This window comes from Coregonus lavaretus, assembly GCF_964263955.1.
Source record: "Coregonus lavaretus genome assembly, chromosome: 1".
NCBI lineage: Eukaryota > Metazoa > Chordata > Actinopteri > Salmoniformes > Salmonidae > Coregonus > Coregonus lavaretus.
Window position 1 is genome coordinate 34,238,978 of NC_139988.1, and position 15,070 is coordinate 34,254,047.

Consider the following 15,070-nt stretch of genomic DNA (forward strand, 5'->3'; position numbering starts at 1 on the left):
TGTGTGACACTGATAAAGCCTAATCTTGGAACAGTCTCTGTCTATCCTGGAATGAACTCCTTTTCTTTTTAATGCTTCAATTTAATGAGTGTGGTCATTTCCTTTTCTCATCATTGACAATTTTGGGGTAAAAACACCATACTTATTTTTACTTGGTAAAAACAAATACCATTCCTTTGGAAGTATTTAAATCATAGCTTTGTTAGTGAGTAGTAGTCAGGATGATTTTTGGTAGTGTGGAAATGACTACGGGTATGCCTGTGCTATGCTTGAGAGTTATTGATTAGTAAAGTCCTCACCAACGGCCGGCCTAGGACATTGTTTGGTTACTCATGGGTCAGTGGATTGGCACTCATCCTTTAAACCCAGTCTGTAAGAGAGTCATTTTAATGCCCACTGACCAGAATAGCTCCTAACCTATAGTGTGTGTGTGTGTGTGTGTGTGTGTGTGTGTGTGTGTGTGTGTGTGTGTGTGTGTGTGTGTGTGTGTGTGTGTGTGTGTGTGTGTGTGCGTGTGCATGTGCATGTGCATGTGTGTGCGTGCGTGTGTGCATGTGCACGTACACCAAAAATGTACGTGTGTGTGTATCTCCTCTCAGGCTCTGCAGAAAGAGTGGGGGATGGATGTTCCTTTTTTTTTTACTTTAGTTTATATAGTAAATATTTTCTTAACTCTTATTTTTCTTAACTGTATTGTTGGTTAAGGGCTTGTAAGTAAGCATTTCACGGTAAGGTCTACACCTGTTGTATTCGGCGCATGTGACAAATAAAATGTGATATGATTTGAATAGGCAAGTCGTTTTAGCTAAGTCGATCGAATAAATTATTTCTAAGCATTTGGCCATTTAAAGGTGAACTCATTGCATTATTGGTGGCATTATGATAGACATTCACCATCATAGCTCAATATTGTTTGATTTACAGAGCTTGTCCCACTTTTTTCACCTGCAGAGACCCTCCCCCTCAGTCCTCCAAAACCAAACCTAAGTAATGTTTAGGATGGAACTAGAAGCTACAGTGTTCCTTTAAATGTGAGAACAATTTCTTAGTTGTCTAACTTCAAAGTCAGTATATAACATTTTTGGAGAAATTCATATTTTCTGCTTTGTGTCCTTGAGTATACATTCATGTTTTTCATTAATTTAATTTGCATGCTACATATCACATTTCAGGTAGTTCGTCAACATTTATATAAAAATAATGTATAACATTTTGGTACCTAATCAACATCACATAATTTCATAGTGAAAATGGGAAATTTGAAGAAACGGTTTTGTATTTCTGATTCACAAAAAGTGCACTCTTTAAATGGCAATTCTGCCACTTTTCAACCTCAAATTCATTATCGACTCCAGCACCATACCAGTGTAAAAGCGGCTCGTTTCTATGATCTGTGGTTAAAAAGATACGAAGAAACGTCCTAAGAAATACTTTTCTGTGACATCACAGGGTAGGATTCAAAGTAAGAAATACAGTGATTTTCAAAACCTGTAATGAGTTTTAGCCAGAGACAGGGTATTTTCTTGCTCCTCATGACCACAAATCTCATAGCGTTTGAAAATCACTGTTTTTAAAATGTTTAAAATGTTGATGATGCCATCGGGTAGAACTTTTTAACTTTATATTTGTTTCTACAAAATGTAGAAATGCACTGTTTTCACATACAGTGAGGGAAAAAAGTATTTGTTCCCCTGCTGATTTGTACGTTTGCCCACTGACAAAGACATGATCAGTCTATAATTTTAATGGTAGGTTTATTTGAACAGTGAGAGATAGAATAACAACTAAAAAATCCAGAAAAACGCATGTCTAAAATGTTATAAATTGATTTGCATTTTAATGAGGGAAATAAGTATTTGACCCCCTCTCAATCAGAAAGATTTCTGGCTCCCAGGTGTCTTTTATACAGGTAATGAGCTGAGATTAGGAGCACACTCTTAAAGGGAGTGCTCCTAATCTCAGCTTGTTACCTGTATAAAAGACACATGTACACAGAAGCAATCAATCAATCAGATTCCAAACTCTCCACCATGGCCAAGACCAAAGAGCTCTCCAAGGATGTCAGGGACAAGATTGTAGACCTAAACAAGGCTGGAATGGGCTATAAGACCATCGCCAAGTAGCTTGGTGAGAAGGTGACAAAAGTTGGTGCGATTATTCGCAAATGGAAGAAACACAAAATAACAGTCATTCTCCCTCGGCCTGGGGCTCCATGCAAGATCTCACCTCGTGGAGTTGCAATGATCATGACAACGGTGAGGAATCAGCCCAGAACTACACGGGAGGATTTTTTGTCAAGGCAGCTGGGACCATAGTCACCAAGGAAACAATTGGTAACACACTACGCCGTGAAGGACTGAAATCCTGCAGCGCCCGCAAGGTCCCCCTGCTCAAGAAAGCACATATACAGGGCCGTCTGAAGTTTGCCAATGAACATCTGACTGATTCAGAGAAGAACTGGGTAAAAGTGTTGTGGTCAGATGAGACCAAAATCGAGCTCTTTGGCATCAACTCAACTCGCCGTGTTTGGAGGAGGAGGAATGCTGCCTATGACCCCAAGAACACCATGCCCACCATCAAACATGGAGGTGGAAACATTCTGCTTTGGGGGTGTTTTTCTGCTAAGGGGACAGGACAACTTCACCGCATCAAAGGGACGATGGACGGGGCCATGTACCGTAAAATCTTGGGTGAGAAACTCCTTCCCTCAGCCAGGGCATTGAAAATGGGTCGTGGATGGTTATTCCAGCATGACAATGACCCAAAACACACGGCCAAGGAAACAAAGGAGTGGCTCAAGAAGAAGCACATTAAGGTCCTGGAGTGGCCTAGCCAGTCTCCAGACCTTAATCCCATAGAAAATCTGTGGAGGGAGCTGAATGTTCGAGTTGCCAAACGTCAGCCTTGAAACCTTAATGACTTGGAGAAGATCTGCAAAGAGGAGTGGAACAAAATCCCTCCTGAGATGTGTGCAAACCTGGTGGCCAACTACAAGAAACGTCTGACCTCTGTGATTGCCAACAAGGGTTTTGCCACCAAGTACTAAGTCATGTTTTGCAGAGGGGTCAAATACTTATTTCCCTCATTAAAATGCAAATCAATTTATAAAATGTTTGACATGCGTTTTCTGGATTTTTTTTGTTGTTATTCTGTCTCTCACTGTTCAAATATATCTACCATTAAAATTATAGACTGATCATGTCTTGTCAGTGGGCAAACGTACGAAATCAGCAGGGGATCAAATACTTTTTTCCCTCACTGTATGTATATATATACAGTGGGGGAAAAAGGTATTTAGTCAGCCACCAATTGTGCAAGTTCTCCCACTTAAAAAGATGAGAGAGGCCTGTAATTTTCATCATAGGTACAAGTCAACTATGACAGACAAAATGAGAAAAAAAAATCCAGAAAATCCTATTGTAGGATTTTTAATGAATTTATTTGCAAATTATGGTGGAAAATAAGTATTTGGTCAATAACAAAAGTTTCTCAATACTTTGTTATATACCCTTTGTTGGCAATGACACAGGTCAAACGTTTTCTGTAAGTCTTCACAAGGTTTTCACACACTGTTGCTGGTATTTTGGCCCATTCCTCCATGCAGATCTCCTCTAGAGCAGTGATGTTATGGGGCTGTCGCTGGCCAACACGGACTTTCAACTCCCTCCAAAGATTTTCTATGGGGTTGAGATCTGGAGACTGGCTAGGCCACTCCAGGACCTTGAAATGCTTCTTACGAAGCCACTCCTTCGTTGCCCGGGCAGTGTGTTTGGGATCATTGTCATGCTGAAAGACCCAGCCACGTTTCATCTTCAATGCCCTTGCTGATGGAAGGAGGTTTTCACTCAAAATCTCACGATACATGGCCACATTCATTCTTTCCTTTACACGGATCAGTCGTCCTGGTCCCTTTGCAGAAAAACAGCCCCAAAGCATGATGTTTCCACCCCCATGCTTCACAGTAGGTATGGTGTTCTTTGGATGCAACTCAGCATTCTTTGTCCTCCAAACACGACGAGTTGAGTTTTTACCAAAAAGTTCTATTTTGGTTTCATCTGACCATATGACATTCTCCCAATCCTCTTCTGGATCATCCAAATGCACTCTAGCAAACTTCAGACGGGCCTGGACATGTACTGGCTTAAGCAGGGGGACACGTCTAGCACTGCAGGATTTGAGTCCCTGGTGGCGTAGTGTGTTACTGATGGTAGGCTTTGTTACTTTGGTCCCAGCTCTCTGCAGGTCATTCACTAGGTCCCCCCGTGTGGTTCTGGGATTTTTGCTCACCGTTCTTGTGACCATTTTGATCCCACGGGGTGAGATCTTGCGTGGAGCCCCAGATCGAGGGAGATTATCAGTGGTCTTGTATGTCTTCCATTTCCTAATAATTGCTCCCACAGTTGATTTCTTCAAACCAAGCTGCTTACCTATTGCAGATTCAGTCTTCCCAGCCTGGTGCAGGTCTACAATTTTGTTTCTGGTGTCTTTTGACAGCTCTTTGGTCTTGGCCATAGTGGAGTTTGGAGTGTGACTGTTTGAGGTTGTGGACAGGTGTCTTTTATACTGATAACAAGTTCAAACAGGTGCCATTAATACAGGTAATGAGTGGAGGACAGATGAGCCTCTTAAAGAAGAAGTTACAGGTCTGTGAGAGCCAGAAATCTTGCTTGTTTGTAGGTGACCAAATACTTATTTTCCACCATAATTTGCAAATAAATTCATTAAAAATCCTACAATGTGATTTTCTGGATTTTTTTTCTCAATTTGTCTGTCATAGTTGACGTGTACCTATGATGAAAATTACAGGCCTCTCTCATCTTTTTAAGTGGGAGAACTTGCACAATTGGTGGCTGACTAAATACTTTTTTTCCCCACTGTATATATATATATCTATATATATATATATATATATATATATATATATGTGTATATATACAGTAACCTATATATATTTATGACAGCCCTATATATACAGTTGAAGTCGGAAGTTTACATACACCTTAGCCAAATACATTTAAACTCAGTTTTTCACAATTCCTGACATTTAATCCTAGTAGAAATTCCCTGTCTTAGGTCAGTTAGGATCACTACTTTATTTTAAGAATGTGAAATGTCAGAATAATAGTAGATAGAATTATTTATTTCAGCTTTTATTTATTTCATTACATTCCCAGTGGGTCAGAAGTTTACATACACTCAATTAGTATTTGGTAGCATTGCCTTTAAATTGTTTAACTTTGGTCAAACGTTTCAGGTAGCCTTCCATAAGCTTCCCACAATAGGTTTTGTGAATTTTGGCCCATTCCTCCTGACAGAGCTGGTGTAACTGAGTCAGGTTTGTAGGCCTCCTTGCTCGCACACGCTTTTTCAGTTCTGCCCACAAATTTCTACAGGATTGAGGTCAGGGCTTTGTTGTCCTTAAGCCATTTTGCCACAACTTTGGAAGTATGCTTGGGGTCATTGTCCATTTGGAAGACCCATTTGCGACCAAGCTTTAACTTCCTGACTGATGTCTTGAGATGTTGCTTCAATATATCCACATAATTTTCCTTCCTCATGATGCCATCTATTTTGTGAAGTGCACCAGTCCCTCCTGCAGCAAAGCACCCCCACAGCATGATGCTGCCACCCCCGTGCTTCAAGGTTGGGATGGTGTTCTTCGGCTTGCAAGCACCACCTTTTCCCCCCAAACATAACGATGGTCATTATGGCCAAACAGTTCTATTTTTGTTTCATCAGACCAGAGGAAATTTCTCCAAAAAGTATGATCTTTGTCCCCATGTGCAGTTGCAAACCGTAGTTTTTTATGCCGGTTTTGGAGCAGTGGCTTCTTCCTTGCTGAGCGGCCTTTCAGGTTATGTCGATATAGGACTTGTTTTACGGTGGATATAGATACTTTTGTACCTGCCTCTTCACAAGGTCCTTTGCTGTTGTTCTGGGATTGATTTGCACTTTTCGCACCAAAGTACATTCATCTCTAGGAGACAGAACGCGTCTCCTTCCTGAGCGGTATGACGGCTGCGTGGTCCCATGGTGTTTATACTTGTGTACTATTGTTTGTACAGATGAACGTGGTACCTTCAGGTGTTTGGAAATTGCTCCCAAGGATGAACCAGATTTGTGGAGGTCAATTTTGTTTTTTTCAGGTCTTGGCTGATTTCTTTTGATTTTCCCATGATGTCAATCAAACTGAGTTTGAAGGTAGGCCTTGAAATACATCCACAGGTACACCTCCAATTGACTCAAATTATGTCAATTAGCCTATCAGAAGCTTCTAAAGCCATGACATTATTTTCTGGAATTTTCCAAGCTGTTTAAAGGCACAGGCAACTTAGTGTATGTAAACTTTTGACCCACTGGAATTGTGATACAGTGAATTATAAGTGAAATAATCTGTCTGTAAACAATTGTTGGAAAAATTACTTGTGTCATGCACAAAGTAGATGTCCTTACCGATTTGCCAAAACTATAGTATGGTTCATTCTACAGAAGTGGTTGAAATTGCTGTCCACAATCAAATAAACTATTTAAAAACAATTGATGTCTTTATTGTCACATACACCAGATATGTGCAGTTTTACAGCGTCAGCCATAGTAGTATGGCGCCCCTGGAGCAAGTTAGGATTATGTGCCTTGCTCAAGGGCACATCAACAGATTTTTTACCTTGTTGGCTCAGGTATTCAAACCAGCGACCATTCGGTGACTGGCCCAACACACTAACCGCTAGGCTACCTGCCAGCCTTAAATCAAACTGTCACGACTTCCGCCGAGGCTGCCTCCCCTCCTTGTTCGGGCAGGCTTCGGCGTTCGTCGTCACCGGAGTACTAACCACTGCCGCCCCAATCATCATATAAATTGTCTTGTCAATCACACACACCTGGTTCTATTCCCCTAATTAGTCCATATATACGTGTTCCCTCTGCCCCCTTGTCCTTGTGGGTGATTGTTGGTTGTGGAGGTTAGTAGCTGGGTGGATCGCTGGTATTTGGTATCGACGGGAGTATTTTTCCGTGTGCCTTGTATTTTCCAGTGCACTCGTTTTGTGCCCTTGAGTGTGTTTGACGCATTTCTGCGTAAACCTGTATTTTTTGGATTAAAGCCTGTTTCTGTGATTTACCCTCCTGCGCCTGACTCCTTCAACAGCACCTTATCACACAAACATTTAAAGACTGTAGAATAAGGCATCATAGAACCGATTCCAATCCAAGTGTAAATGCCGTTTGTCAAACTCGACATGATCTCTTTGGCCACACACCAGTGGTGGGTTTTGCGTTGAAAAACATTTTATCCAAAAACCTGGTTGCCTCTGGAAGGAGGCTGACACTTGGCAGCAAGTGGGAATTCCAGCAAAACAATAACCCCAAGTTTACTCTTGTGGTGCTAAAACCATCCACTATGGGCAAAGCATTGAGCAACAAAGATGAAGGAAAAAGTACAGAAAGTCCAACAATAAACGGGCGTTTCTTTAGATAACAGCAAAAACGTCATTTGCACAGAAGTAGCTAGCCAGTTATGCTAACGTTAGCTAGCTAGCTAACCAAATGAGAATGTTGAGGTGAATGCCTCTAGAATCAACACAATGATTATAGCAATTCGGAACAGAACTTCCATTACATTTAGCTGTTTTTGCTGTAGTTCTCAGGTCAAAAGATTAAACAAATAATCCCAAAGTAGCCTACGGTAACATCTTGTGACTAGTTCGTGTTGAACATGGATAACAAGTAAGCCTAGGCTAGATCTAATAGTTACATGAAGTTTTATATCAGACCTGGCTGAGATGTTGTTATTGTCTTAGGATATAGTTTTTTGTGTATTTTCTTCCACTATAATCAAAATATATTATACAACCCAATGGAATTTTAAATTAAAACATCTTATTTATATTTTTTTACATTTACATTTTAGTCATTTAGCAGACGCTTGTATCCAGAGCGATTTACAGTAGTGAGTACATACATTGTCATACTTTTTTCATACTGCATCTCTCTGCATTGTTGAGAAGGGCCCTTAAGTAAGCGTTTCACTGTTAGTCTACACCTGTTTTTTATGAAGCATGTGATAAATAACATTTGATTTGATTTAATCTTTAATTAGGGTCAAATTTGAACAATTTCTAAAATTGTGATTAATGGTAGTTAACTACAGTAAACAATTTTTAGCAGGGTAACTCGAGTTAACTTTTTGTAATTTTAGTGCACTAATTGTTTATCGCAATAAATTGCATTGTCTGAAAGCTTTGAAAAGACACTACATTTCACATCGAAAATACATAATCTATAGCCTACAGCTAAAAACAACGAGATGTCAAAACAAGTTGACATTGAGGTTAAAGAAGTGTGCTTTATCAATATACCTGTGTTTACATACCGTTAGCCTACTTTGGACAAAGTTCAAGATGTCAAGAATTATTGTAGGCTAATGCTTCTTGTATAAAAATCGGCTATCACATTGTTTCTGCAATGAATGCCATTCTTCTTTGAGCCAAAGACACAAGACCCTCACGGTTTGTGTCTTCTATTCATTCAGGTGTGTTGTCTGTATTACAGACCTCATCATTCATCCAATGATACATGACAAGTAATCCAGTAAATCCTTGCAGAACAATTGGTTTTGAAATGTCTAACCCAGAGGCGATGCAATGTCTAACCCCGAGGCAATGTTAGATGCCCAAATATTAAGCTTATATTTGTCTGTAGTGAGGCCTACAGAAGCTTCTGTGTGCGAACTTCGGGGGAGTAGGGACAGCATTCATTTTTCGACTTGAAAACCAATTACATCCATTTGAATTGTGTAGCCGACTATTTATAATGAAAAGCTTTTATCGGGCTATACGTTGTGTACTGTTTCTGGATATTGTTTAAGGCAAATAATTGTTTAAGGCAAGGCTATACTCTGGAATATCTTCCTGAGAAGCGGTTTGTATGTTTTCTTCTTTAACTCTACTGTAGCACACACGTTTAGGCTGTATCAATTGAATAACGGAGGAATTATTTAAACGGATCCATAATAACAATGTATCTAAAGTGTTTTATCTGAACGTATCTAAAATATTTGACCTTTCTCGTGAATATAGGAGCTTGGAATAGTTACATTCTGATATCGTTAGCCTATGCTCTAGTAGAAATGCGATAATGCATGTAAAATGTGGAGGAGCATGACCAAAGTAGTCAAGAACAATACTAGTTTTATCTAATGTGCTATATGAACAACAAACATAAGGATGATCACTCCAAGATAGAGGTATTTTCCCGCACACTGGCAGTAGCCTAATCTTGTGCACGTTGTAGAACTAAAACAATAGCCTACTTAAATCAACATGGTGCGCTAATTCTGTCCATATAATAGGGAAACCTATTTGTATTGATACGGTTTAAGTGAATAAATCCTCAAAATAAATAGCATAGTAATACTTCTAATTTTTGTATTCACGTGTTCAGACAGCCCACACCGCCAGCAGCATATTGCTTGACGCAAGAGCAATGCATGCCTCACGGTCCAACTTGTTTATGTTTTGTAAAGTCCAACGCCATGGATATAAAATAATCCTGAACACAGGGAGAATATTATTGTTTCTATCCCGTTTCTGTAGCATATAAGACATAGGGCCTACCCTTTGTGTGATGTCTTGCTGTTCTCGTCGCATCAAAGTTCCAATGCATCATTCTGATATTTTATTTCATTTTTATTTCCTAATATGGTTCCACTTTCTCTACGTTTTTGTCTTCAACAACCTTTCTAAACATTAGAGTATGAGCCCCCGAAACAACTCCGCCAATAGCAAACTTGCGAGGCCTCCTCCACATCTAGCTCCTGGCTACTCTTGAGTCTGTAGCCCATGCCTTTACCATCGGGCCTATTATTTTTGGGACATAGGCCTAGAAATGAAATTAATGATTCAACGGGAACGTTTTGAATAGTGTATGAAAAGTAGGCCTACACTCTTAAAAAAAAAGAAGGCGCTATCTAGGGTTTTCTGGCTGTCCCCATAGGATAACCCAGGTAGAACCCTTTTGGGTTCCATGTAGAACCCTTTCCACAGAGGGTTCTACATGGAACCCAAAAGAGTTCTACCTGGAACCAAAAAGGGTTCTACCTGGAACCAAAAAGGGTTCTCCTATGGGGACAGCCGAAGAACCCTTTCGGGACCCTTTATTCTAAGAGTGTATATGCGGTCCAATCACTCAAAGAAATGTGATCTACACATATTAACCCAACACTTTCTGACTACTTTTTGCCCATTATTACTTTGAGTCCATTATTACACTTTTATTTGTACCCTATATGTTACACGTTTTGTGTGAGGCTTGGGTTAGTTGTAGACCGATTCCGTTCTTAAACGTGACATTAACCCTCAATCAGCCTCGCCTTACCCCAAACCCTGCAGATAGGGTGGAATCATTGTAATATAGCCCATATTAAATTACAAAAAATCATGAATATGTCGCTTCTGTCCAAATGGTTGTATAACAAAGTAGGCCTATAGTTCTACACTGTAGCGATATTGTTAGAGCTTCATTCATTTGGTCAATTTTTATAAATGTGGCATGGTTGGCACGTATTTTAGGTGGGATTGGGCTATGACCATTTTGTACAATTTTGTACTAACAAAACACAATCAATTTATGTTTATGTGAATACAATATTTGAAAATGATAAATGAATGGGCATAGATATTAAATAAATTGTAGCATATTGCTTTGAAATGAAGAATAACTGTATACGTTGCCTCTCAGAAACACAAACTGTACGCCATGTCACCCCACGTCATTGCAGTTAATGAAAGGGAAAGCGGACATCGATCCTTTCACTGCAGTTGTATCATATGCAATGCATATCGAACACATTGCCACACATTGCACATTTCAATTGAATTTACACGTTTAGACTATTTATTATTTATCTTTAGTATGTATAGTTTTATCCACAGAAGTATACATTTTTTATGCGTAATTGCACCCAGAACAAATTACACTGTCCTGCCTATTTCGATAATTAGAAAATAATTAATTAGGCTGCTTGGGCTGATGGTCTTCACAGAAAAACACTTTTTTGTTGTTGGGACAAACATAACCTATCATCTTTATTTAGATTTTGCCTTTCACCTTGTTAGATTCAGCAACAATATCGGACTATTGGATAGGATATGGGATGCTGTTATATGGTGTAGACGTTAAGCCCAATTTTATGTGAATTTGCTAATTTTTCATGCAGCCATAACAAATAGCGTATTTGTTTCTGTTGATAAAACACATATTAGGATATGCTAGGCTACATACACTGAGTGTACAAAACATTAGGAACACCGTCCTAATATTGAGTTGCACCCCTTTTTGACTTTAGAACAGCTTCAATTCGTCGGGGCATGGACTCTACAAGGTGTCGAAAGCGTTCCACAGGGATGCTGGCCCATGTTGACTCCAATGCTTCCCACAGTTGTGTCAAGTTGTCTGGATGTCATTTCGGTGGTAGACCATTCTTGATACACACGGTAAACTGTTGAGCGTGATAAACCCAGCAGCGGTGCAGTTCTTGACACACTCAAACCGGTGTGCATGGCACCTATACTATACCCCGTTCAAAGGCACTTAAACCTTTTGTCTTGCCCATTCACCCTTTGAGTGGCACACATACACGTTTCAATTGTCTCAAGCCTTAAAATCCTTCTTTAACCTGTCTCCTCACCTTCATCTACACTGATTGAAGTGGATTTAACAAGTTACATCAATAAGGGATCATATCTTTCACCTGGATTCACCTGGTCAGAGTGTCATGGAAAGATCAGGTGTTCCTAATGTTTTGTACACTCAGTGTAGTTTTCCTCTTGACTATAGCGTGTCTGAATGTATAACAGTAGGTCTACATTAGATTTGTGTTGTTCTTCTTTCATTCATGATAGCAAACTTATTGCAAACGTGTAATGTCTTACACTTTAATCAAGTTTATTTTTTTCAAAAACATACAGCAACAAAAACAGACAATACTCACATTAGGTAGGCCTATTCTAACAACCAAAAGTGCAAAACTTTGAAATAACATTTACAAAAAAAATCGTCAACTTCGAAAATATAATGTTGTTAAATAAATAAACGTATAGTATTCCCAATAAATGAAATAAATCTGTCAAATGTTAGGCCAAAATGTGTCAAATGTAGCCTAATTGTTATGTATTGTGTTAATCAGCGCATTCTTCTCCTGTAGCCTATTAGTAGGCTACTATTTTGCTAGTAAATAGGCCTACTGGGTAATGAAAGCTTAACTGTTTATTACAATAACAACGCAGAATGTTATTTCTTGGGATCAGCGTTTGCCAAACTGGTACTGTAGGCCTACCCCAGTGTTACGCAATCCAGATTCAGGAAGTAGACTATCAGTGATGATCTTGTTGTTGTATTTATTTGAATAGGCCTAGGTTAGGCTATATCAAACCCTTTTTATAGGCTATATCAAACATTTTTTTCTCAGAATGTGAGGTGGGATATAGCCTATAACTGAAATCCTAAGGTAGGCTAATTTACAGTTGAGTAAAGTAGCATAACATGGGCAATAGCAAAGGGTCAGCAGACATTTTTGTCATTTTGTCAGGGCAATAGCTATAGGAAGCTGGTAGGCCTTATATACATCGTAATTTGAGTTTAATTATAAGAGGTAGACCTGACTAAGAAAAAATTGGGAACCACTGATTTAGAAGAGACATTCTATATTGGTGTGGATATTATAGGCTACGCCGGTTTGCCAAATTTATATTTGATGTAGCCTAATAAAACTAAATTATCAGACAATTAAAGGGATGTCTTGCAGGCCTGAATAGGTAGCCTATAACACCGTATCAAGCATGGCAAGGTTCAAGACAAGAGGAACTGGTTTTAACGAGAAACTGAAACCTCAAGTGCTTTATATGAAAGATGGAAACAAATGCGAACAAAGGGTCAGTCACCGGGCATGCTATTATACGAGGAGGTCTGCACTGTCATGCACTGTTGTATCCTATAATCTACATGCGCTCATTACGGCCCGATCAACAAAACAGAGGACAAAATAGGCTATAATTAACTTATGAGTACACACAAAACTCCACTTCTCTCTAAAATGTGTTGCATACATTACAGATACGGCAGTAGCCTAGAGTGGAGTCTATAGAAGGATAACCTGAGAAGACATAACTTGTAGGCTTTTGTTCAATCCCGCGTGTCTTATTAACCCTGGTCTGTATAAGGCGTTTTCCCAAAAAACTATTTCTAAATGAATTATTATATAAATAATGAATAATGCTGTATGTTTTTTCTTCAATACTGATGAATACACTGACAGTAAAATGTAAATACATTGTATAATAAATAGCCTACAAAACATAAATAAACGATTCAAAGAATTACAATCTTTGTACAAGATATAAATAGCCCGAAATATAGTTACATTTGGCAAGTCTAGTTACAGTTTAAAACCCACAGGTAACAACTTTTGTCCATTTAACGCAAAAATAATAATTCGTTGCACTTCAGGATAAATAGCCTAATATGGCCATATTTGCTTTGAGGAATTATCGTTTCTGACCTAATTAGTGATCACTGTTTGTTTACCCCTAGAATTGCCATTTCTATGGTGCTTTTATTTGTCCTTCCCATGTTTTAGTTGTGCCATCAGTTTAAGAAAGCATTTGGAGTGACCCTCTTTTGATGTGACAACACTCCTGGAAACCCGCTAGAAACTCCCGGTGAAAATGACTGTAGGGACGTTCTGAGTGAGTCCGAGAGCAGTGTTTGTGGCGAGCTCGTGGGTACACCGTAGCCCTGCGCGCTCTGCTGGAGATGCGGCGGCTGGTGCTGACTCCCTGAGACAAAGTAGCCACTCTGTCCCGATAATAGACCAGACGTGCTTACACCGTAACTGTTTGACAAGCCCAGAGCACCGACAGATACACCTAGATGGCGCGTAAGGTCCCCATTACTCAGCTGGTCCACCCCGGGGAGTAGGGACCCATACGCGTGCCCTTGGTTCAGAAATCCTGCTGATGATCCATTGTAATGAGGATGGTGCAATGATAAAAACGGCGAGATTTGCCAATACAGAGGGTTGTTTGCCCTATCGTTTATTCCCAAACCGAGAGGCGCGAAGCGCATTCCCCGTTTCATCGCCAGCTTGCCCCTGGAGGTAGCAGAGCGTCTCCGAAGTTTCCCCGTAGTTCCACCAATAAACACATCATCGCTCGAAGGGTCCAACATCCAGTAGTTCCCTTTGCCCGGGTCGTCGTAATGCCTTGGCACTTTCACAAAACACTTATTGAGGCTCAGGTTGTGGCGGATAGAGTTTTGCCAGCCTTGCTTGTGCTCCCGGTAATATGGAAAGTTCTTCATAATAAACTCATAGATACCGTTGAGAGTCAGTCTCTTCTCCGGACTCTGTCTGATAGCCATCATAATCAAGGCGTTGTAGCTGAATGGCGGTTTATCATATTTCCCATTTTTGCTAGGCTCTGTCGACCGCAAGGTACCCTCGTCTCCCTCCTTTTGTTTCTCCCGGTCCAAAGGTGCAGATTCCATATCAGGATCCAGGGATTTTTCCGAATCAGACCCCGAAGAAGCAGTGTTTTTTTCCGGTAGCACCGAATCCTGTTGGTCACATTTTGAGGGAAGCAGCAGACTCTTGATACTAAACGAAGTAGATCGGTGCACCATCGGCGGCTCTTTCTGATCTTCCATGCCCGACACTGACAAAAATGATCGGGATTTGTGTTTAAAAAGTAAAAGGTAAGACGCAATCGGATCAGGACATTGCATGCATGAAGGAACTTGTAGGATAGAGAGTTAGCCGGGACTGGGATGTAGAAATTAGTAATTACGGAGGTTCCGTTTTATCACTAGGCTACAGGGGAGGAGCCTGTAACTTGCAGATTTGTATCCCTCTTTCCCATTCGATATTGTTGAAACACGAAATAGACTTTCAGTGCACAATATAGCCTATAGAACAAACATTTTCGTAAGGATTTGACTGGACGGCTCAGTTGCTGTATCCGTTTACCCAATGGCATAGCGCAGTGTTACAGCCCGTTCTAAAGCTAATTTACTGTCATTC

The 15,070-nt window shown here is 40.0% G+C and overlaps 1 protein-coding gene across 1 annotated transcript; it reads right to left on the minus strand.

Annotated features, from left to right (window-relative positions):
• Positions 1-11,916: 11,916 nt before the first annotated feature.
• Positions 11,917-14,805, minus strand: LOC311140076 (forkhead box protein G1-like). Its single transcript, XM_084175030.1, has one exon. The coding sequence runs from the start codon at positions 14,773-14,775 to the stop codon at positions 13,639-13,641; it is 1,137 nt and encodes a 378-aa protein (XP_084031156.1). The 5' UTR covers positions 14,776-14,805; the 3' UTR covers positions 11,917-13,638.
• Between the last annotated feature and the right edge of the window lie 265 nt (positions 14,806-15,070).

Coding starts and splice junctions, on each gene's coding strand:
- LOC311140076 (XM_084175030.1), bottom strand. CDS start 14,775: ATGCAATGTCCTGATCCGATTGCGTCTTACCTTTTACTTTTTAAACAC.